This window comes from Bidens hawaiensis, unplaced genomic scaffold, assembly GCF_021521415.1.
Source record: "Bidens hawaiensis isolate Kalapana, Puna unplaced genomic scaffold, B.hawaiensis_p1.1 tig00064756_1, whole genome shotgun sequence".
NCBI lineage: Eukaryota > Viridiplantae > Streptophyta > Magnoliopsida > Asterales > Asteraceae > Bidens > Bidens hawaiensis.
This window is the reverse complement of record NW_027501554.1, coordinates 346-26,409: the sequence shown is the minus strand read 5'-3', so window position 1 is coordinate 26,409 and position 26,064 is coordinate 346. Positions and strand designations below refer to the sequence as shown.

At 32.6% G+C, this 26,064-nt stretch overlaps 2 protein-coding genes across 3 annotated transcripts; one reads left to right on the top strand and one right to left on the bottom strand.

The window, feature by feature from the left end:
• Nucleotides 1–3,138: 3,138 nt before the first annotated feature.
• LOC143604329 (uncharacterized) lies at nucleotides 3,139–4,014 on the bottom strand. The gene is made up of 2 exons (XM_077080843.1): nucleotides 3,753–4,014; nucleotides 3,139–3,380 (listed from the first exon to the last, which is right to left on the bottom strand). Exons 1-2 carry the CDS (start codon nucleotides 4,012–4,014, stop codon nucleotides 3,139–3,141), a joined length of 504 nt encoding a protein of 167 aa, XP_076936958.1.
• Nucleotides 4,015–16,496: 12,482 nt separating this feature from the next.
• Nucleotides 16,497–19,653, top strand: LOC143604330 (protein WALLS ARE THIN 1-like). 2 transcript variants are annotated; one of them, XR_013148271.1, is made up of 7 exons: nucleotides 16,497–16,769; nucleotides 16,844–16,906; nucleotides 17,022–17,138; nucleotides 17,564–17,978; nucleotides 18,806–18,957; nucleotides 19,335–19,585; nucleotides 19,617–19,653. XR_013148271.1 is itself a non-coding variant. In XM_077080844.1 (6 exons), exons 1-6 carry the CDS (start codon nucleotides 16,543–16,545, stop codon nucleotides 19,513–19,515), a joined length of 1,155 nt encoding a protein of 384 aa, XP_076936959.1. In that variant the 5' UTR covers nucleotides 16,497–16,542; the 3' UTR covers nucleotides 19,516–19,653. The 2 variants fall into 2 exon arrangements, 1 of the variants encoding a protein (XP_076936959.1); XM_077080844.1 differs by having other exon boundaries at nucleotides 19,335–19,653.
• Nucleotides 19,654–26,064: the final 6,411 nt, after the last annotated feature.

Sequence of the window (26,064 nt, the reverse complement as noted above, 5' to 3'; positions counted from 1 at the left end):
TGCCAAAAAATATAACAGAGAAATGGGCAATAACTCACATGTGGCCTGTTTCTCTCTAAGTTTATGGTCACACCTCTTCTCAAATGAGCATGACTAACTGTGTAACAATTAACAAGCATCACTTAACTAATCCTAATTATATCATATTTCTAGGTTAGTGAAACCCCTGGCTGGGGTCGAGCTGAAGTTTAAACCAATCGAAACGAGTTTTCAATCCAATTGAATCGAGTTTTCAGTTCGATTCGATTCATTTTCAATTCGATTCTTTTTCCAAACAAATCGAGTTTCTCCATGACTCGATTCAAACATGGTTCTTCGCATCTTTCTTTCCTAATCACATCCTTACATCCTGTTATTCCCGTTTACTGATAAAACGCGTTCCAGGCTATAAACTTTATTTTCTCACTCTAACACAGTCAAAACGTCACACGTTTGTCCCATTTCATTCCAAATATCTTGTTTACATTCAAGTTAACATTTTTCTTACATAATAAGTCCCGATTTGCCTTGGTATAAAATCATTGGGCAAACCGACCTGAACACTTAACCTTTAACCTAAAACATACATTTTTGTTCGGTTTGTTTCGACTCGGATTCAACACATGAATCTAAACGTATTTCTTGCTTGACGTGGAAGCTAGAACGTGAACTCTAACATTTCCTTCAACTCGGATCTAGGTTCGAATAGGATGAGAGTGTTTGTGTGTGTTTTGAGTGTGTATAGAGGCAAAGATGATGGAAATGAGGGTTTTAGAGAGGTTGATGGTGCTTATATAGGATAAGCCCATGGACCTTAAGGCCATAACCCATTCCCTTAATCCATCTTTTATTTTCCAAGACCATTAAGTTATTATTATTCAACATAATTAAATAATACTCCATCCGTCCTATTATAAGTGTCCACATTTCCTTTTTATTTGTCCCGTTAAAATTGTCGACTTTCAAAATTTATAAGCCAATTTCCAAGTTTACCCTTAAACCCACACAACTAACATTAATAAACAATATTGATGGACCCACTTTTTAAGGGCATTATTGTCATTTGATAAGAAAAAAAATTAATCATTAAATCACTTTAAACTTTGTGTTTTTCAAACCTGGACACTTATAATAGGACAAAGGAAGTAGCACATAACTAAATAAATAAAAGTATTTTATTTATTATTTAAAAAATAAGATGTTTATTAGTTATGTACATTGCATCAAAATATGATAGAAAGGAAGGGACTGGAAGCTCATTTGATAAGGTAAACGCCTTAATTAAATGGTAAGGCTTCCTGACTCAATACTCGGATGACTGTACAAGATCATTAGTTTTCACATTTTTGGGATATTAGTTAAATCCCACTTAGATTCTATTCCTATAGAGGTAGGGTATCAAAAAGACCCAAATACCCTTAAGTATCACCTGCAGGTCAACAGAAAGCCTCCTACAAGGCACCCGCGGGACATATGGTTCAAACCCGCGTAAACTGTTAAAGGAAGAACATTCTCGGATCATGCGGAAGCATCCAGGCACCATCACACGTCATCCGCATGGTAGCACATCTAGCCGCCAAGATGACCGGAAGGCAATGCTAGCAGGACAGCTGTAAATAACCGTCTCCTTACTAGAAGATTTAACAAGATACTTTCTTGGGAAATACGTGACATCCCAACCAATGGATGGGAGACACCTGGCCAGGATGTTATAACCGTGCAGATGGCCAGAAATTAACTCGCCCTATCATAGAACGACGTGTGTCCAGGTTGTTATACCCATGCACATGCAACGTATAGCTCAACCTATCAGAAGAGGACATGCGTCCAGGTGGTTACGAGAGCATCTTCTAGAAAGAGACAGCTGGCCCAATTACATTCCCACATCCTTCGGCTATAAATACCTTCTCAATCTGCATGAGGTACACATTCACTCTCAAGTATTTACGGGAAGACCCCCCCCCCCCTCTAGTCCTTCCTGTAACGAGCTCACGGTGTCTGTTTTGCAGGTTCCGGTCATTGGACTTTGAGAAGTTGTGCTCATATCGTGTTGGTTGTTATTGTATCCTACCCGGTTGACACATTAGATCCAAGACCCGTATAGGGGATTGGATCAGTGTTTCTTCAAGACCATTGGATGAATTAATTCTTCAAGGCTACAGTTCCCAATGAAGTACATCGATCAATCTTGTAGAGCATATCGCGTACACTCACATACTCATTCTTTATGGATGGTTTAATCTTATTTGGGATTGTTTTTTTATTTTTTAATGGCCAACGAATCTATCAAATGGAATTAATTCCCGTATCGATAACCAACACACAAACTAAACGAATAACTCTCGTTTATATTAATCAGAAAATATCACTCTAAAAACTAATTACAAACCCTCAAACCGTAACTCGGTTTAACTCTTGATGAATCCAAACTCGGTTACACCAACTTCACCTTCTCTAATGTCTAACTATAACTCGGTTTATATAGACTAACCTAACTTGTTAGCCAAGACATTACCAAATATAATAAAACCTAATTCTTGGGTTGGGCCTTACACTCGGGCCGAACAACAAGTGAGCAAACAATCACCCCCGCAATTGTTGTACCCGAGTCACCCGACTCACCCCCAAATTTCCTACTCGAAATTGACGGGTCTTCAACTTCACGCTTGTCATCATTCTCTTGATTCTCCCGAGGCTTTTCAAGATCTCTTGCAATGTTCTTTCGACTCCACTTGGCTAGAAGACACACTTGCTTTGTTTGATCATTACACGTCTTCTCTTGGGCTTGAATCATTTTATTGACCACGCATATAGTTTCTTGAACACTCTTCTTTGGACTTTGAATTTTGGAACTTGGTTCTTTAACTGGAATCTGACTCGTAACCGACTTGTCTTCTTTCAGTCCAATACTTTGAAGATCCATATCTGCAAAATTCTTCATTCCAATGATAGCTCGTTTACCGGGACTTGTATCTTGAGGCTAATCTTGTACAATCGATTCTTGGTCCTTGTCACCTTCATCAAAAACTTACCTATATCATCTTTAATGGTTAACAAATCATGTTTCATGTGAATCCCGCATCCACCTTCCGTTGGTTGACCAAAATTTATGATATTGCACTCTAAGCTCGGGATGTAGTAGACATCGGTCAACAAACGTTACTCCCCCGTTTTTCCTTCAATTAAGACCGACCCTTTTCCCCGAATATCAATACAAGATTCATCTCCGAACTTCACCGTTCCCGTGACTTTTTCATGCAACTCATAAAAATGCGCTTTATTACCCGTCATGTGATTCAATGCTCCGTTTTCGAGATACCAAACATCTTTCTCCATCTGCTCGGTTTCGAAATGCTTTGGAATAACTCCGTCTTTATTCAGAAAAACCGTTTTTTGATCACCTTTAATCATAAATAAACTTGGATCAAAATCATCAAATTTGTTTAAATTAGATTCTTCATTTTTCTTTATACGTTCCGGACACGTAAACGCAAAGTGATCGAACTCATCACAATAGTAACACTGAACCTGTGACATATCCTTCCTTTTCCATTGATGATCCTTCGTTCTTCTTTGACCAGTATACCTTGACCCACGATGTTGACCATCTCGGTTGTCACAACCATCTTGATTTTCATCATCTCGATCTTGACCTCCGGTTTAACAGCCTTTTCCACGTCCCTGTGAACTCAGACAACCCTTACCTCGGCTACCGGACTGATCTTAAGACTTTCCTTTATAACTACTTTCCGACCGATTGAAAAGTAATTGACCTTGTGAAATTGAAGCGCGTTCTCTGCCCCGTAGACGTTCCTCAAACGCCTTAAGTCTTCCAACAGCATATTCAAACATCATACTATCGAGATCAACACTTTGCTGGATTGAGGCTACAAGTTGAAAGTACTTATCTGGAACCGCATCCCGTAACTTCTTCACCAAGACATCTTGCTCGAACACGTGACCTAGACTAGTTGCCTTTGTAAGCATACATGTTATCTTTCCTACAAACTGATCAATGGTCTCGTCTTCCACCATTTTGAGTTTCTCAAATTCACTTTTCAACGTTAGCAGTCGGTCCTATTGAACTCGCTTGGCCCCAACATACAGTGCTTTCAAAGCCGTCCATATATCCCGGGCATTATTGTATTGAGCAATCTAAAGAAGAATATCACCTTCTATTACTTGAAACAAAAACGCTCTTGCCGTTTTATTCTTCTTCGCATCAATAACCGCACCCTCATTCGGTTGAACAACTTCCCATAACTCTTGATCATTTAAGATCGTTTCCACCACAATCGTCATGTGATGTAATTAGTTCCATTCAGATTTGGAACCTGCAACGATATTCCCCCACTCGCTTTAGGTTGGATTATCGGCTCCTCTTTGTCACCTGCCATTGACGTCGTCGAACTCCCTTGCTCCCCTACGTTGGAACAAATACAAACCAATCAACCCTGAACAACTTTTCAGAACCGAACTTGTTTTCTCAAAAAACACCGATCACAAATACCTTTTGAAACAACTAATCTTGTGCAATAATATAATTGTGACAAAAATATTATTATTACTAATAATAATAATAATGATAATAATAATATTCTTCGTAACCTACTGTGCACACCTTGAACTCAAAATTTGTAATCTTCAATTCCTTTATTATTACTAATAATAATTGAAACTCTTTGGAAATCACGCTGCAAGTCTACAACAAACCTTGAACCACCTTTCAATTGTCGTTGACTTTGTGACTTTCAATCAAAAACCGTATAACTATAGAAACCGAATTCTGATACAAGAAAATTTTTGCCTGCAACAGAATCCCGATCAGAAACCCGTTGTTTTTGAGTTGCTGCCGAACGAACAACCTACTCGTTGAGCAGCCGTAACAGTACCCACGCCGCTGCTCCGATGTATCAGTACATTTCTTGAACTTGGCTCTGATACCAATTTAAGTCCCGTATCGATAATCAACACACAAACTAAACAAATAACTCTCGTTTATATTAATAATAAAATATCACTCTAAAAACTGATTACAAACCCTCAAACCCTAACTCGGTTTGACTCTTGATGAACCCTAACTCGGTTACACCGACTTCACAATCTCTAATGTCTAACCATAACTCGGTTTATATAAACCAACCTAACTTGTTAGCCAAGGCATTACCAAATATAATAAAACCTAATTCTTGGGTTGGGCCTTACACTTGGGCCAAACAACAATTGAGCCAACATGGACTACTGACTAAATTCATCATATCGGATACACTCGTCTTTCGTTTTGGGAAAACCCTCTCATAAGGACAACGTCCGTAAACACTCGCCGTAAGGCACAACAGTGCGATGAGATAACACATGTTCTTTTCAAGAATCCAAATAGTAAACACCACCTACTCGTATAGTATCCCATTTTCTTAGTGTTAGTATAATTATTAATTGTTATTTGTAGGGCAGTAAACGAATCGAATGGAACAAGACGAGACCCTTTTGTGTTTGTCTGTTAGTCTTTTTTTGGATAAATGGATGGTTCACAAACATTCTACTAGACAAAAATTCATGTGCATGTTCATTCATTATAAGGAAGAGCTTTTTCATGTTCATTAGTGTGTTCTTTAATATTGTAAATGAACGTAAATAGACGCTAATGAACATTATTAGATGTAACCGGATGCTACGAACAAACAAACATCAATGACGCTAACAGAGAAACAAACATAAACGACACTAATAGACAACCACACTTAAACGGCTAATATTAATTCGAGAATAATAATCATAAATCCACACATATTCATGCACAAATATGGTATTATACACAAAATATCCAAAAAAAATACTTAACATATTACATAGCTCTCCAAACTTAACAGTTTACATAGTAATATAAATAAATAAATAAAAATATTAATTGTAAAATGGTAGTAAATGAACCTAATCGGACATACCTAAACGAACCTATCGGATGCACGTAAATGGGCGTAAGTAGAAGGATGTAAACGAACACATTATCAAATGTTCATGAATACTACTAAACGAACGCGGCCTCTATTCGTGTTCGATGGTTAAGCTTACCGAACAATCTTTTTTGTTCATGTTCATTCATCTCATAAACGAACATATGCGAACCTCTCGCTGAACGATTCGTCGAACGTTCGATTCGTTATAACCCTAGTATTTACGAGTATTTGAATCAGTTAGTTGAAAATTGATTTAACGAATATAGTTCTATGTTTTTGAGATAAGATGGAAAAGATGATATGACACTAATGCAGAGACTACTGAGTTGCAATGGCGGATGGGATGAAAAATATGTATTTCCACCACCCTTATGAAAATTGTTTGAGAAATAATGGTACAAAAAATAAAACATCAATAGTCAAAACAAAATGTTTAGGTAATCTTTGTTTTCGTGACATGAATTCTTATAATCAATACATGGTTGGATTTTACTCCCTAATGTCCACATTTTAGTTTTTATTGCCGGGGGATTTACATGAATTATTAAGAATGACGAGGAACAGACTGAATTTTTCTGTTGAAATTATTAAAAGGACATAATTTTTTGTGACTTAAAAATGTCTATAAAGTACATAACATGGATCAATGGGGGTGGGTGGGTGGGTCATGGGTGGGGTGGAGGAGGGTACAAAATAGAGCTTCAAAAAACCCAACCCGATCATTTGCTCTCTTCTTTTTCATCTTTCATTATAGTCGCATGCCCGTTTTCTTAATTTAAGCCTTAACATTCCTTTGACTAATTACCCTCGTCATTAATTGTTGGGTTGTTAATAATCAAAATGAATCTTAGGCAATGAGGTGTACTCTAACTCATCTCAACTCCACATCACTCATTTTTCTCTCTTTCACGCCAGCTCACGCAAATGAAATGGTTTTATCCTTTTAACTTCATCTCACCCCTATTAATATTACTCCGTAATTGTTAATTTAATGTGTTGTTATTTTCCTTTTAACCCGTTAAAAGCATAATGCTAGGCCCTTTTTTAACAAATTAAAGACAATTAGGGAGTGGTTTAATCCATCTTTAAAGTGTCGTGGCATTTTAACCTATGTTGGGGTTAGAGTATACCCCACAACCTTATATTTGGTTTTCTCTTTTGAAGTTGCATTACAAACTTAATTGTATTTAGTGTTGATGCACGCAAAAAGGTAACTAGGTAAGCAAATACGTAATTATTTAGAATGTACAGTTAAAACCAAACGATTTGTAACTGAGAGCTTTGTAAACCCCAAGTTTTTTTTTATCGAATTCTTCATAAGAAAATTATAATCAAGCCTAACAAACAAACCAAGCCCTAGTTCCGGTCTTATAGAAATGGTTCAAGATTCGAAAAATGTTTACTCCATTCGTCCTTGTTGCTAATGATCTCACCCGTACCTGCACATATCTTCTAGTAACACTTCACTGACCTAACCTGATGACGCACACAGCCCATGCATCACAAAGAATTAGTCACAAATGGATGTACTTGAATTGCAAACTGAAATTATAAATCGTTCAAAAAGAAAAACTGTTTCAAATAAAACGAAGACATGATTTCAGAAGGAAAAAGAAATTTGTCTGAACATAAATTGAGAGTACACTTAATTGATTTGAATGTCAATCGTGCTCTGAACTTAATTTAATTTTGTTCTGAACGTTATTCACTTTTGTACAATGCAAATTCAAAGTTAATCTCATCATCCTTCAATTGTGTTCTAAGTGTCATTAAGTTATTAATTTTGTTCTGAACGTCATTCAACTTTGTTCTAAGTGTTTTTTTTTCTTTGTAAAATGTGTAATCAAAATTCAATTTTGTTCTGAGAGTAATTATAACAGTTTTGTTCTGAGCGTTTTTCATATTTGTTAGCGGATTTTTTGTACAGTTTGTGATCAAAGTTAGTTTCATCATCGTCAACACATTGTTTAATTGAAAACTCAAAATGGTTTTTGTTTGCAGTAGAGATGGTCAAAAAAACCGGTTGGGGAACCGGTTTGCCGGTTTTTACGAAAACCGGTTTTTTAAAAACCGGTTTGACCGGTTTACAAACCGCCGGTTCGTATTTCGGTTACAAGTTTTAGATCCAAAACCGGTTAACGAACCGGTTAATGGAAAAACCGGTTTTTTTTAAAACCGGTTATTATGAAAAAAACCGGTTATTAACCGGTTATTTAAAAAAAAAAACCGGTTAACCGGTTATTAACCGGTTCTAACCGGTTTCTAAACCGGTCCTAACCGGTTAGACCGGTTAGGGTTTTGACATACAAAAACCGGTTATTAACCGGTCCGGTTAATAACCGAACCGGTTTTTTTAAAAAAACCGATTTGTGCACCTCTAGTTTGCAGGCGCTAAAATGTGTAATTATGCATGGATCATTTAATTTGTATATGTGGCTTTAAAGCATTGTAACTCTTAAGTGTGATTTCTGATCAATTAATTTGTGAATCAAAGTTAAATTGAGAAGATCCATTATTTAGTTTAAAGCGTTTGTTTCCATCCTCTAATTTAACATTTGATTTCGGTAAATTTAATTATATTTTGTTTATTGATCCAAAGCATTGATTTAGGTTGTGTTTGTCTTTGCTTCAAACGTCTGCAGGAGGGTTGTGTCTGCGGGCGTGCAGACATAAGTTCTAAAGACAGTTTGTTTAGAAAAAAGAAAAAGATCTGAAAACTGCTTATATAATTTTAAATAATAAGCTAATGTCCATCATCTTCACACTTCTTCACACTTCACACTTTTTATCACCCTACCAACATCCAATGTCCATCACCACCACCACCCATTGTGCGCCACCACCACCACCGACCACCACCACCACCACCCACCGTCCGCCGCCACCCACCGTCCGCCGCCACCCACCGTCCGCCGCCGCCACCCACCACCATTCGCCATAACCACCGTCAACCACGCACCACCACCCACCACCACCCACAACCCACTACCACCACCACCACCAACGGTCATTACCACCACCACCCACCGTCAGCCACAACCACCGTTCACCACCACCCACCGCCACCACTACCCATCACCGTCCATCACCGTCCACCACCCACCACAACTGTCCATCACCACCACCTACCGTCCACCACCACCGTTCATCGCATGCCGCAATTGTATACCGCCAATCGTCCACCACCACCCACTTCCATAGTTCGTACACCACCACCAATTATTTTAGTATTCTACAAATGTTAAATGACTAATATCTATTGTGATATATATGATAGGTAACTATTTTTCAGCTTATGTAGACAATATCCAGTTTATAAAACAAACAATATTATATTTTCAGATTGCAGATCTTCAGACCACATCTTCAGTTGCAGACATAAAATCAGATGATATCAGATTGCATACAGTTTTTGTCTTCAAAAACCAACATCACCTTAGTTTACATGGTATCAATTAATTGATTGTAAACGTAAGCTACGTGATCTACAATTATGAAATTGGTAATTGATTTTCCGACCGATAGATGTACACGTGAAGTATTTTAGGTTAATTAAAATTATACCACTAGAGGTGTTCTTCGGGTTAGTTTTTCCGGTTTTGAGTTTTTCGGGTCGGGTTCTTCAGGTTTCAAATTTTTAAATTTAGACCCAAAACTTAACCCAAATCTCTCACGGTTTCTTCGGATTCGGGTTGTTCGGGTTCGGGTTTTTTCTGGTTGGGTTAATCGGGTTTCAAGTATCCTATGGAAAAAACTACATTACTAAATTTAAATGTAACATATTCTTCTTTACGCATAATGTAAATAAACCAATAACTAAACAAAATAAACAGATAAAACATCCTAAAAGAAGTAAAATTTAACAAAGTTCAACCATAATAAACAAGATCAACATAATTGTCTACACTGTGCCAGTGATTAGGGTGTTTTATTATAGTTGCTTTTAGTCCTAAAGTGAAATATTAATAAAAAAATAAACAAACGATTCATACTAGGTGTAATGAGAATAATCGATTTGGTAAATTATGATAATGTTAGCGGCTAAGGCTTAGTGTATAATACCTAAAAATACATATGGTTTTAAAACTAAAAGTTTATTCGGGTTGACCCGAAACCTAGAATTCGAACCAAAGAACCAACCCGAATTAACTTTTTTTGTGTAAAATATTTTATGTACATGTAACTTATACATAAAATGTATATGTATAAGGTAAATTTCAAAAAAGGAAATTGTTACATTGAGTTTTTTCGAGTTCTTAACACTGAATATGGGTTTTAAATGAAATTAATCTTATATATATATATATATATAATATATATATATATATATATATCCCATGTCACAGGGTTTGTGTTTCATTTTTCGTGACTAACATTTATATATTTTTGGATTTTAATTTTATTTACGGTAAGGAAGTTAATAATATACTTTAGGTTTGATCATGAGATGATTTCACAAATAAATGAGATGTTATAACCCGTTTAAAAGCTAACTATGTTCGGGTTTTTTCGGGTAAATGTGACAGCCCTATATACCACCGTGTTAATTAGTTTTAAATCGATGATTAATAAAGTCGCGTATCTAATGTACGATAATTAGTTCTTATACGATAACTCACTATATATAAGAAAATGATAATTTGAAAACTTGATAAGTTGTAAGAACTTTAATAATCAATATGAATTACGCCATCAATTAAATAAGTAAGGAATTTGTGGCTAATATTAAATCTGATTAAAAAATAATACAAAAGAGAGAAAAAATCTTATAAATATGTGTGATTACTACACGGTAATATAAACATTCGTTACACCTACATAAAAAGTTAATACTATGTGAAAAACTTTTATTGTGTAAAATATTTTCTGTACATGTAACTTATACATAAAACATATATGTAAAAAGTAAATTTCAAAAAAGGAAATTGTTACATTAAGTTTTTTCGAGTTCTTAACACTGAATGTGGGTTTTAAATTAAATTAATCTTATATATATATATATATATATATATATATATATAGGGTAGGGTTAATGTAAAAAACAATACTTTTGTGAGAAAAATAAGAATAGATCTAGGCCCTTGGATCTATGATCTAGTGGTTAAAATTGGTAGTTTCTAAATAGTTGTATTGTTTCATATTTACATTGTATAGTGCCATATTTAGGTGGTTTGTTTTATTTTAAAGCTCTTCTCACACTTCTCACAAAACACTTGTTTTTTATTTGAACTCTTTTATATATATATATATATATATATATATATATATATATATATATATATATATATATATATATATATATATATATATATATATATATATATAGAGAGAGAGAGAGAGAGAGGATGAGTTCAAGAGAAAAATGATATTACTGCAAGAAATGCGAAAAATTAATATGAGCTACTAGTTTTGTTTTAAGTATTAAATGTTTAAAGCTAAATAAAGAAAGTAACAATAATTCTCTTTCTTCAATTAATATAACTAATAAACCATAATAATTAATTAATATAACTAATTAAATTATTATAATTGAAAAATATTAAGAACTCATTTATTTTTATAACTTATTTTTCGTGTCTTGAGTTTTTATCCTACATAAGTATAATTTATTTATATATTAAAAATTTTTTTATCCAAAACTAATTTCTTGCAACTCAATATATTAATACCCATCAACACATATTTACATTATAATGAATAATACCAAAAAACTATTTTACATGTGTTTGCATTAGATATCAACAAAAAACATACAACCTACACAAAAACGTATAATCTACAATTGTTATAAGAATAAGACAACATATAACCTACACACGAAAAACATATAACCTACACACAAAATTCATCATCAATAAAATACACATGCACACAAAAACATATAACCTACACACGAAAAACATATTACCTACACACGAAAATTTTATCTTATACATATACAATTTATTCATACATTAATTTCTTTATATTCAAAACCAATTTCTTCAAACTCAACATATCAATATCCATCAACACGTAGTTACATTGTGATGAATAATACAAAAAACTATCTTACACATGTTTGCATTAAATGTCAATAAAAAATATACAACCTACACAAAAACATATAATTTACACTTGTTCTAAGAATAAGAAAACATATAACCTATATACGAAAAACATATACCTACGCATGTGTAGGATATGTGTATCTTTGAGTAGTTTATATAATTGTTGATGTTGAATTACATATGTAAGTTTTATGTTTTTTTTATGTTGTACGTTTTTATTGCTCAAAACAAGTGTAGGTTATATAACTTTGTGTAGGTTGTATATTTATTTTTTACATTTAATGAACACATTTATATGATATTTTTTTATTATTATTTATGACAATAATTTTTATAGGCATACAAATTGAAGACAATATATATTATGTATTGATATTTAGTGTTAAAAAACACGTTGATATACACTAATAAATTGAGTGGTAATTATTTTGTTAATATAAAGAAATAGTATTATATGAATAAATTGTATTTATGTTGAATAAAATGAAGAATGTGTAAATAAAAAATAAAACTAAATTAATGTTTTTAAATGTTTAATTATTATAGTTAAATTAGTTACATATATTAATTAGAGAGAGATTTATTATGGTTATATTATTGTTGTATTTATATCTTTTTTATTTATTTTTAAATATTTAAAACCTAAAATAAAACTAATGACTCATATTCATTTGTCGCACTAATATCACTTCTCTCTTAAACTTAAACACACACACACACACACACAAACATATATATATATATCCATCCTAGCTTTTATCCCCCCCCCTATGTTACAGGGTTTGTGTTTCATTTTTCGTGTCTAATATTTATATATTTTTTGGATTTTAGTTTTATTTATTGTAAGAAAGTTAATAATATACTTTAGGTTTGATCATGAAATGATTTCACAAATAAATGAGATGTTATTACCCGTTTAAAAGCTAATTAAGTTTGGTGAGACCATGACCTATTTAATTTTTTTACTATAAAGATGTTTCTTAATTATAAATAATATCATTTTTTAAATCAGATATTTATTTTTAGTATATCCATATTTTATAAGATTTTCATATCAAATATCTGGTTAGATTAATTTCTAATACGATGAGATGTTATAACTCATTTAAGGGCAATCCGGGTTTGGTGAGACTCATACCCGTGAATTCGGTTCAAATGCATGAGAATCCTTCATTTACAAATAAAGTAATCTGGTGGCTTGAAAGAATTTAGGGAACAAGCAGAGAGCTTTTAAAGGTTTTGTTTATATATGTTACTAGGTTTATTCTCCGTATTACGAGGTTGTTTTACATTTTCGTTTCTAATAATTATATATTTTTTAGGATTTTAATTTTATTTATCGTAAGAAAGTTAATAATATACTTAGTATTTGATGAATAACAAATTTTATAAATAAATGAGATGTTATAACCCGGTTTAAAATTTACTTGGGTTTGGTGAGACCCATGACCTGTTTTTTTTTACTATAAAATTGTTTCATAATTATAAATAATATTTTTTTAAAAAAATGGATATTAATTTTTTGTATATCCCTATTTTATAAGAATTTCATATCTAATATTTGATGAGATTAATTTTTAATATAATGAGATGTTATAACCCGTTTATTGGCTATCTGGATTTGGTGAAACACATACCCGTGAATTTGGGTCAAATGCATGAGAATCATTTATTTACAAATAAAGCAATTTGGTAGCTTGAGAGAATTTAGGGAGATTTCGTGTGTGTGTGTGTGTGTGTGTGTGTGTAGAGGATGGTTCAAGAGAGAAATGAAATTACTGCGAGAAATCAGAGAAATGAATATGAGCCACTATTTTTATTTTAGGTTTTAAAAGCTTCAAGATTAATTAAGAAACTATAAATGTATCTATCTCTTCAATTAATATAACTAATCAAATTACTATAATTAAAAATATTAAGAATTCATTTATTTTCTATCCAAATTTTTATCCTACACAAGTACAATTTATCATACACGGGTACAATTTATTCATACGTTAAAATTTATTTTCTATCCAAATTTCTTCCAACTTAATATATAAATATCCATCAACACGTAGTTACATGCACACGAAAAACATATAACCTACACACGAAAATTTCATCATACACAAATACAATTTATTCATACATTAAAAAAAATTCTATTTAAAACCTATTTCTTCCAACTCAACTTATCAATATCCATCAACACGTAGTTACATTGTGATGAATAATACAAAAACCTATCTTATTATATGTTTGCATTAAATGTGAAATATACAACCTACACAGTAACATATAACCCACACTTGTTCTAAGAATAAGAAAACATAACCTACATACGAAAAACATATAACCTAAACACGTGTAGGATATGTGTATATTTGTGTAGTTTATATAATTGTTGATGTCGAATTTAATTTGTAAGTTGTATGTTTTTTGTATGTTGTACGTTTTTATTGCTCAAAACAAGTGTATGTTATATAATTTTGTGTAGGTTGTATATTTATTGTTTATATTTAATGGACACATTTGTATGACATTTTTTTAATTATTTATGACAATAGTTTTTCTAGATATATCAATTGAAAAAAAAAATTATGTTTCAATATTTATTGTTAAAAACTACGCGTTGATATATGCTAATAAATTAAGTGGAAAGAAATTGTTTTTTTTAATATAAAGAACTAGTATATGAATAAATTGTATTTTTGTTAGATAAAATGAAGAAGATGTAAATAAATTATAAAACTAAATTAATATTTTTATCTTTTTAATTATTATAGTTAAATTATGTAAATATATTAATTAAAGAGAGATTTATTATGGTTATATTTGTTGTATTAATTGGAGAGAGAGTGTGCATTTATTGTTGCATTTATATATTTTTCATTTATATTTAAGCTTTTAAAACCTAAAATAAAGCTAGTGGCTCATATTTATTTCTCGCATTTCTCGCAGTAATTTCATTTCTCTATTGAACTTAAACACACACACACATACACACACACACACACACACACACACACACACACATATATATATATATATATATATATATATATATATATATATATATATATATATATATAATATACACTAGTTTTTATCCCCTGTATTACTAAGGTTGTTTTCCATTATTCGTTTACAGTATTTATATATTTTTTTAGATTTTAATTTTATTTGTTGTATAACAGTTAATAATATACTTAGTATTTGATTATGAAAGAGTTTCACATATAAATGAGATGTTATAACACGGTTTAAAAGCTATTTTGGTTTGATGAGGCACATGACACACTTATTTTTTTTTCACTATAAAATTGTTAGATAACATATATTTTTCTTAAAGAAATCTTATATTATTTTTTAGTATATTTTATATTATAAGATTTTCACATCAAATATTTGATGAGATTAAGTTTTAATTTAATGAGATATTATAACCCGTTTAAAATATATATGAGTTTGGTGAGACTCATACCCGTGAATTCGGGTTAATTGCATGAGAAACCTCCATTTACAAATAATGTAATATGATGGCTTGAGAGAATGTATGGAGCAACTGGAGAGTTTTTAAAGGTTTCGCTTATATATATTGGGGGGGGGGGGGTTACAGTATTCGTTTATAATATTTACGTATATTTTTGGATTTTTAATTTTATTTATTGTAAAAAAGTTAATAATATACTTAGTATTTGATTATGAAAAGGGTTCACAAATAAATAAATGCTATGTTATAATCCAGTTTAAAAGCTATCTGGATTTGATAAGACTCATGACCCGCTTATTTTTATTTTACTATAAAATTGGGTTCTAATTATAAATAACATATATATATATATATATATATATATATATATATATATTTTAAAGAAATTAGATATTAATTTTTAGTATATCCTTATTTAATAGGATTTTCATATCAAATATCCGGTGAGATTAATTTTTCATTTAACGAGATGCTATAACTCGTTTAAATAATATCTGGATTTACTGAGATCCATACCCGTGAATTCGGACCAAATGCATAAGAGGCCTATATTTACAAATGATGTAATCTGGTGATTTAAGATAATATAAGAAACTACCACATAGATTTTAAAACTTTCGTTTACATATATATTTGATATATTTTCTTTGTTTATTTGTATTTATAGAATTAAAACAACATGATATTTTATTTCTTATTTATGTACAACAATAGAAAGTATCGGTACAAGCTAATCGAGACCAAAGTGTCCCAAGAAGTTTATCCGTTTAAACTCGAACTAAATCTAGAAGTGTAGTTAACCAAAATTTAAAAAGAAAATAGTTGTAATACACAAGCCTTGTTTATTATCATTATCATTATTTTTGTTATTTATTTATTATTTATAAGATAGTGCAATTAACAGTTGACATTACTTATCTTCTTGGACCCACCATTCTTCCAACTGGAGAATAAGAAGAGAGGTGGTGGAGCTATATTTATACCTCCCCAAACCTTTCATTACCACCACCACCACCTCCTCTTCTCTTCCATTTTTCTCAGCTCACCGGAGCACATACGTGCATTTAATAACTTATACAAGATGGCGGAAACCGGTGGCGGTATAACGATGGCGGATAAAATAAAAGGATGGTTCCCAGAAAGGGTCCAGCTCCATATAGCCATGCTCCTTTTGCAATTTGGTTATGCTGGTTTTCACGTTGTTTCTAGAGCTGCCCTTAATATGGGCATCTCCAAGATTGTGTTTCCGGTGTATCGCAATATCCTCGCCTTCTTCCTCCTCCTCCCATTCGCTTATTTTCTAGAAAAGTACGTTTTATATTCAAGTACACAATTAGGGTTTGAACAAGTTATGAATACTGACATGAATTATGTTCTAACAGGAAAGAACGACCTCCTATTAACTTTAACTTTCTTGTCCAATTCTTCCTCCTCGCGATAGTCGGGTATGAATATTGATTATTGAAACAAACACTTGATGATTAAACTACATTATGATATCTTTGATGTTTTGAACTTAATTTAGTTATTTTCTGAACTAAAATTTGTGTAACTCATCAGGATCACCGCGAATCAAGCTTTCTACTTATTGGGATTAGACAATACCTCGCCCACGTTCGCCTCCGCCATTCAAAACTCAGTTCCCGCCATCACATTCCTCATGGCCGTCGTTCTCCGGCAAGCTCTCACCTCTCATACCTCTTTCAGGGCCTGTTATATGGAAAAGAAAATAATTCTTGGCCCCTTCAATAACATGAAAAAAATAACTTTTGTATATATGTTCATTATAAAGTATAATGGGTTTATAGGTCAGCTACACCAACCATCTAACATCTAATCTCATACTGTTTCAAATGGCAATTCAGATATCAAAGTCTGACTGTCTATGATCATGATCAGAACAGTCGTTCAATGATGTGAAATCAGATAAGGGTGGTGTAGTTATAACATAACATGAACATTATATTTGAAATTTTTTTAATATATATTTTTTAATTTTATATATATCTAGAGAATCAAATAATAATAATTTTGGGCTCCCTGCAAAAACAGGTTCTTTGAAACTATATTAATTATATAACTTTTGTTCACGTTGTATGCAGGTTAGAAAAGGTTAGACTGGACAGGAAAGATGGGATATCAAAAGTGGCCGGAACTTTATTCTGCATAGCCGGAGCATCAGTGATCACTTTATTCAAAGGTCCAACAATATACAGCCCGTCTCCATCACTAAACAGCATTAAGGAAGCTTCACCGGTGTTGAAGTCACTTGGTGACGCAAATGGGAAAAGTTGGACCCTTGGGTGCATATTTTTGATCGGTCATTGCTTGTCATGGTCCGGGTGGCTCGTGCTACAAGCCCCGGTCCTAAAAAAGTACCCTGCTCGGCTTTCGTTCACATCGTACCAATGCTTCTTTGGTGTACTACAGTTTCTGGTTTTGGCTGCGTTTATGGAAAGAGATATCAACGCCTGGCTCATTCACACCGGTGCCGAGCTCTTTAGCGTGTTCTATGCGGTTAGTAACTTAAACTCGTCAAATAATTTTCTGAGTCGGACGTGAAGCGTCAAATAACTGAAGACGGTTCAAATTCCATCACAAGTAGGTTCGGACGAAAAGAAAAACATTGTTAAAAAAATTTATACCCGTGGTCACGATATAGATGTATGTAACGTGTTAATTTTTAGAAGTCTAACTTAAATAACCCATTATATACTAACTTATTTTGCTAACAAAATAATTTATTATTAACTTAATTCAATATTAGTAACTTAATTGATAGCTAGTTATATTTGATTATGAAAAATAAATATAAAAGGTCGTAAATATGTGAAAGTTAAGGATATGTAAGCGTGTTTTTAAGGTTTATAAGAGAACATGCATATTTTTAAAAATCGAATAAAAATCTGATGTCGTGATTTGCAGAGCGCGATAGTGTTTGTCAGGTTTTTGGTTGGAGACGGCCTTATGAATGATTTAATTTGGGGCAATGTACGTGTAGCTAATATAACAAAAAGTTCAAATACATAGAACCTCATAATTAAATCATTGTTAATAATAGAACACACATCATTTCTGTAATCATACTTATCAGACTATAAATAATTAAAAGAATTTACAAATGTTTAGAAAAAGTGTTTTAATTAAGGTCTTTCATTAGTCCAAACCTCATTACCCAAAAACATAAACATGTGACCAGCTCATTTTTATCACCTAAAAAAACCAACACTTCAAATTAGTTACTAATTTATTAATTTAATTAGCACCGCTTGTTTGATTTTTCTTTGACGAAAATGATATGATGAAGGTGGTTATTTATTTAATATTAATATGCTACAATACAGGGTGTGGTCGCATCTGGGATTGCATTTGCTGTACAGATATGGTGCATTGACAAAGGTGGCCCGGTGTTTGTAGCCTTGTATCAACCGGTTCAGACCCTTGTGGTTGCTCTCATGGCTTCGGTCGCTTTAGGCGAAGAATTTTATTTGGGCGGGTACAAGTTCACAACCGATCACACACGTGCACACACCCTCACACACACATTCAATATCATAAGCATTTAGTGTTGAAGAAAACTACGTTTGTATGATACGTTGATTACTCATATGTGTCATATTCAAAGTTAAGTACAACGAGCCATAAATAATTTAGGAGATAGTAGTAATGTAGTTGTAGACAAACCCACATGTACTTGCACAACCCATAGTCTAAAGATTATCTGTATTGTGGGTCAAATCACATACATGATCTAAAGTTCTCAACAACTATCATATATATTATGGGTCCCTAATATACAACAATCCTATTAATTTATTTATTATGATAACCGTACACGGTCAAGGAATGATATATTTAATGTGTGGTGTGCAGGATTATTGGAGCTGTGTTGATCATAACCGGATTGTATCTTGTATTGTGGGGAAAGAGCGAAGAGAGGAAGTTCATGCTATTGAGTCAATCCGTCACAGATCATGGCATACCAAGGATAACTAGCCATGCCAAGTCATCAATTACCCAACCTCTACTACCTCAATCAACCGAAAACGTTTGATCGACATAACACTTAACACTTTTTTAATTAGTGTGTGCTTTTGGGACATGGAAAGATAAAAAATATTGAAGTTTCTATGCATCTATTATGTGAGAGAAAAGAAAACGTTTGGTGTGTTTATTGGAGTGTCCTTTGGTTTTGGGTGATCCTGTATTAGTATTGGAATGATTAGATCCAATATTACAATATTATTCTACGTAGTAAAAGTGTATTTCAAATTATGTAATTTCGGTTTCTTAAAAGAAATACCGTTATCATAACATGTAAATATATTGTATGATACTTTAAACCTATATATTTTTATTCTATCAAAGATATGGCGTGTATCTTCATGACGGTAGCATGCCATCCCACTTTAGAGAAAAATGAAAGTGAGAGGAAAGAACATGTGATGATTGGTGTTACTTAAAATCAGGACCATGGATTATTATATTTTAACTACAAGTTTGATGCTATCATAACTCAAAACCTAATTTAATACCTATCATATCAAATGATATTATATATTTATTGTAAAGTTTCTATAAAAAGTTAAAAATTTGTCTAACAAGCGTAGGCTTTGTAGGTAACTAGGGGTGTTCTTCTAGGTATTTTTTCCAGAGTTATGGGTATTTTTAAATTTGAAGTATGGTTGTTGAAGGTTTTGATTCGGAAAAAGTGATTCAATAACCGACATATTCAAATTTCAGGTAGGTCGGGCTCAGGTTATTTGGGTTTAGCTTAGCTCGGGTTATTTGGGTTTAGCTTAGCTCGGGTCAGGTTGTTCGGTTTCAAGATAAAATGTAAAATGAAAAAGATTTTATTTTTTTAAATATCATCAAAATTTCATCAACATACATGTTAAAAAAATAAATATAATTAGAATTCAAATATCAATTGACAATATTATATATCAAATAAATAATGTTCAAAGGTTTCAATATCAAACTATAATCTCAAAATTTAACATTTCAAGGATTTTAAACTAATCTTTTCAGACACGACCTTGATATAGATTCGGACTTCTTACCGGGTTAAAGATCAGACCGTCCCGGTAGGACGGACCAGTGTTTGACCCAAATAACTTCATAAATAAATGAATAATATATATATATATATATATATAAGGGTAGGATCTAGAGAGAACTCTTCTTAAAGAGAGAACTAGAGAACTAGTAAAGAATTATTTTTAACTATTTAAAAAAAATTATTTTGTGATTTTTTTCTTTCCTCATTCTAATAAGATGATATTGATACTAAAAAATAAAAAAAAGAAAAACTTGTCGGTGTAGTACTGTAGTGCATATGTGCACTAATGCCTATTGCATATATACAATAGTGTTTTATTGCATATAATATAACACAATTGCGTTATCCAATACACACTATTGAATATATGCAAATACGACACTAATAATTGTATGCAAAACACATTATCGCATATATGTAATACAACACTAATGCACATATGCACTATATCGATTCTTTTTTAATTTTTGTATATAATATAACACTATTGTAAATAAACAATACAAACAACTATATATATGCTATTCAACACTATTTCAAATATCAAAATGCACACTATTGCACGTATGCATTATAAAAAAAGTCGGTGCATTGCATATATGCATTTCTCGTTAAATTTTTTTTTTTATTTTTTTTTGTGGTGAAGAATAACAACATATAAGAAGGATGAAAGAAAAAAAAATTTAAAAATATTTTTTTTAATTAAATTAAAAATACTTCATTATTAGTTCTCTAGTTCTCTCCATAAAAATGGAGTTCTCTCATGATCCCCTCCCTATATATATATATTACATTTAAAATAAGCATCCGCAAATCAGCCCAACCTAACTTTGCATATTTTGGCATTTGGGAAACGACTTCTATGAATGGAAGGTTGATATATAATTACTTAATTAGTTCTAGGATTTTGTCATATTGTGCCTCCATTTATTCCTTCTTCAGTCGGGCTAGATAAGGAATTGGTGGAACATACGGTTTCACGGGTTCTTTGACAGTTTTAGGAGTAGTTGGATTCGGTTGATTATTAGGTATTTCAAGAACCTCAGTCTCACATTCAGATTGGATAGGTGTGACTTGTGAGTTTTCTGTGGCAGTTTTGTCACTTTTTATGGTTATGGAATTGACTTAAGTGTTTGGGTTAGTAAACGTGTTACTAGGGAGTAACTGGACTACTTGGTTTTTGATGTTTTGTAAGGACACCTTCTGGTTCCTTAGCTCTACTTCGTTCTTCAGGAATCGTGTTTCGATCAATTTGTTGAAGCTTCAGTACTTGCTATGTGTTGCGTGATTGATGTGAAAGGTCAATCAAAAACACTTATAAAATACATTTACTAGCTAGGGCAAGTAAGGTGTCGAATCCACAGGGAATCAGTGGAAAGTGAAAGTGAAACTCAAATTTTATAATAAAAATAATTAAAGTGGACTAACGATGTCAAGCAGTTTAGTTGATTAGTTTGTAAACAATAATATAAAAATAACCAAACTCCAGGGTTCGGGTTTTGCAACAAGTTAAGGAATTGATAAACTTCTTTGGACGGTTTCTTATAAAATATGTAAATCAAAATACTTAACGATTGGCTATGTTGATCGTCAGAACTGAATCCAAACAATTGACACGACTTAATGAAAATCTATTTGATAGTCGGTTTTACTTATTGAAACACAAAATCAATAATATGGTTAACGATAAACGGGTCAGTGACGAAAGAACTTAATCCTAACTGTTGATGACCACAAATCAATTAACTAACAAAAGATTAAGTAATCAATTAATAAAAACCGTTTAAGCACAAAAGCAAACACAAAGAATTGATTAACAGAATGATTGATCAATTACAAATCCAAAGTTAAAGTATAGAATAACAAAATCTAACATGCAACTCAACCCTACACCCGAAGATGGTTTTGAAGCCTTTAGCCTTGCATCTTGATCTTCATGCTCTTGATGATTGTATTGGAGAAGGTGTTCATAGATCAATCTTGTGATTAGTATGAGTGTTGGTGGTGTAAGATGGCCTCCAAGAAGTCCCACAACTGATAATTATTGAATCCCCTCGACTTTAGGGATTTAGGGCTTTAAATATAGAAGAAAATCACCAAAATCCCTTTTTTCGTCAGACCAGACCGTAAGCTACAGTCTGACCACCGTACTTACGGTTCTTGAACTATGCTTTACGGTGCTACCAGACCAAATACTGTTTTCTTCATAGAATCTACTTTTCAACTCCGTTTTCCTCCCCGTTTGTGGCTATGTCTTCGTATTTCAATTCTGTATCATCTCATAGATCATTACTTTCATTTACACTCCATCATGAATGATCCAAATTAGCTTCTTTAAGCTCCGCACAGCTGTAACCACAAACACACTCAAAGTACTCGTGTTCACAATATTTAACTAATTAAAACACACGAAATTAGACACTTAACGCACATATTTTTACCTACACATCACATCCTTACACTTATCAATTTGCTTGCCCTCAAGCAAACTCTCATGCAACACATACACCTCGATCGACAGTTCATCAATTATAAGTATTAATACTAGTGAGGTATAAGGTCATACTCAATTACCATGAACTGACACTGTCAAGGTTCACTACAATAAATTTGGGTGTTTACCCACACATAGTATGTGTGGGTAATAGCTTATCATATGTTGATATTTTTCTTTACCTACACATAAATTAAGTGTCACTATGTGTAGACTCGCGACTGTTGAGATAGATCATCACCCACACATCTGTTATGTGTAGGTATACATGATTTATACCTACACATATATGTGTAGCTAAAACTAATATATATGTGTGGTTAGAAGTGTAACCATGTGCTTGAATGTCAGCTGACATGGCGTGTGACATGGCACGTGACATGGCGGGTGATGTGGCTAGTGACGTGGCCTATGATGATGACACGTGTCTGGAATATATGTGTGGGTAAAAGTATTATTATGTGTAGGCAAAGTGGTCGATGTCTAGGTGTTGATTTTAGTATGTGTAGAAAGAAGTATACATATGTGTGGACAATAACCACAATACATGTAGATAATGATAATAAAATACATACAAAAATGATATAAACACATCTATGACCAAATTACCATTCTTATTTAAAAACATGTTAAAACATCATTGTTCAAACCCCAAAATGAGAATACTAGTTACATAAATTGAAATACTTGAACTAACAAAACAAAAGGCATTCATAAGTCCAAACAAGTTAATAGAAAATAACAAAACTACTTCACTCATCGGTATTTTCACCGCACCCTGATGTATCTTCTTGAGATTGTCCTGATGCGCTTGGTGGTGGCATGATATTATTTGCAATTAGTGTTTGTTCCATAAATGCACATTTACCTTTAACTATTTCAAGTGCATCCACTAGCTCATCATAAGTTGGGCGCTTTGATTTTTGGGTGGCTCCCATGGTGTTTTTAGCAATAACCGGATCACGTCCCCATCCATGCAAACGAACAGAGCTTCGTCCAAGTACACTCTCAATAATCGACTTGTCACTCATTGATTCCAAAGAATGCTGATTTCTTAGCTTAATCATCTCTTCCTTTTAGGAAAAAGAGACAAATACAATCAATTAATTATTTACCAAATAATGACTATTTATCTATAGACATATGCAAATAAACTTACGTATAATGCAGCTGCATCCAGAGATGTCCAACCTTTTTCTTCATCCCAATGTGTAAGCCTCCAAGTCTCAAGTTGACCGGATGAAGAATCCAAATCAAGTCCACGCTCAATGTGATAACGTATTGTACTCTTTGAACCATTTCTGCTATTCAGCTTTCGCTTTCCACGTGCAACAACCTTCTTTTTTGCAGTTTCCTTCAAATACATACAACCATATAAAACATAAATTATTACACAGTTTTCAATATTGATTAATAATATCATAATTGGAATATCATGGAAAAAATACCAAGAATTTTGTCTCAGACCACATGTCACATAGATATTCCCAGTCTTCTTCGTTAATATTAGAAAGGGGTGTGGTCTTTGCCTTTATTGGGTCATCTGGTCCTCCGATCTCTTTGAAGTAATCATGTAGCTGAGCTCGGTGACCTCTCCATGCCCTTGCCTTGTAGCTATCAATAACTTTGCAAACATTTGAATTCTCAACATCTATATCAAAAAGGGTCTTCAAGCAACAAATATAATTTACAATTAGTAATTGTAGGTGTTAAAAATGGTACTGAATTATAAATATAAAAATAAAAAACTAAAAGAAACAAAAGTGAGAGACTTACAATTAGCTTGTGACGTAACGGCAACCGAACTTCATTCGGTACAACCCTCCATTCTTTATATTGTAAGCTACAATTTTTACGCAAAATGTAGTCACACTCATACATGAAAGATGAGTCATTTTCGCATACTACTCGCCTCATTTGAAAATTAAACTCCACTGCCAATCTCTTCTTAGATGCTTTCATTATCTTTCGAGCTCCCTTACCGCACGTAATGCCACGTTTTGTCCTTATCACACCATTACCTATTTCTTCCCCGGTCTCATAAACCGTGTCTAAAAAAAAGTAGAAGAACATTTACAATATTACCTACTAAAATATTAAAATGTTTTTTTTATGGTCGTACCATTATCAATTTCTTTCTCTAGTTGAGATTGCCCAACATTAATAACCTGGTTTGCAGAGCCCGGATCACGTTCATGGCTTGAGAGTGAAGGGATTGAATCTGTTGGATGTAACATATGTTGTGTTACTTTAAAAATAAAAATACATATGCATAAATTAGTGTAGGGTGTACCCAATAAGAAAAGGCAAACAGTCATATACACAAGTCACAAACCAGTACATCGTCCATCTTATTTAAGTCGACTGCCTCGTCTTCCACCACGATCGCTTCGTCTTCCACCTAGGCCACCTCGACTGGTTATTATGCTCTTCGAAATACAAAGAAAAATTAAGCATTATATAAGTCAAAAGATAACATTGAATTTAACAATAAAAAGATTGTTACTCAAAATTTAAAAGAGTAATTGTAACTTTTACGATTTGGATCATCTGAAGTATAGATTCAATATATAAGAAGCTAGAATATTAATAACATAACACACACAGGTTACGAACAAAACTTAAAGAAACAAAATATTTGTCAGATCAAGAACAAGTTGGTGATCTTAAGCTTAAGTAGAAAACATGTTTGTAATCATTATCTTAAATAAAAAAGACATGCTTAAAAGATAATGATATTCTAATGAACTGATCATCATAGTTGATTAGAAATTACGGGTATTTTTTAACTATTTTTGTGCAGAAGTCAAGATACTCATATGTAACCAAGTACCTTCCTTTGAGATGCACAAAATTCATCTTCGGTATCTGATCCATTTGAAAAAGACGGTTTTTCATAAATGGCTAATGGCATATACTCCTCATCGCCTTCCAAACCCGCCCTCTTTTTTCCTTTTCTTTTCTTGTTTTGTGAAATTGGATTTGTACCCATAAACGAAGGTGTCATTTTATTCAGACCCATTTCTTTCATTCTCGCCTTGTTCTCT

What these genes read in the sequence shown, in the direction of transcription:
- LOC143604329 (XM_077080843.1), bottom strand. Translation starts at nt 4,014, where the DNA reads ATGGTGGAAGACGAGACCATTGATCAGTTTGTAGGAAAGATAACATGT. An exon ending in ACGCGCTTCAATTTCACAAG is followed by an intron (nt 3,381 to 3,752) that starts GTCAATTACTTT and finishes TTATGATTAAAG; the next exon opens with GTGATCAAAAAACGGTTTTT.
- LOC143604330 (XM_077080844.1), top strand. Translation starts at nt 16,543, where the DNA reads ATGGCGGAAACCGGTGGCGGTATAACGATGGCGGATAAAATAAAAGGA. An exon ending in TTCGCTTATTTTCTAGAAAA is followed by an intron (nt 16,770 to 16,843) that starts GTACGTTTTATA and finishes ATGTTCTAACAG; the next exon opens with GAAAGAACGACCTCCTATTA. An exon ending in TCTTTAGCGTGTTCTATGCG is followed by an intron (nt 17,979 to 18,805) that starts GTTAGTAACTTA and finishes GCTACAATACAG; the next exon opens with GGTGTGGTCGCATCTGGGAT.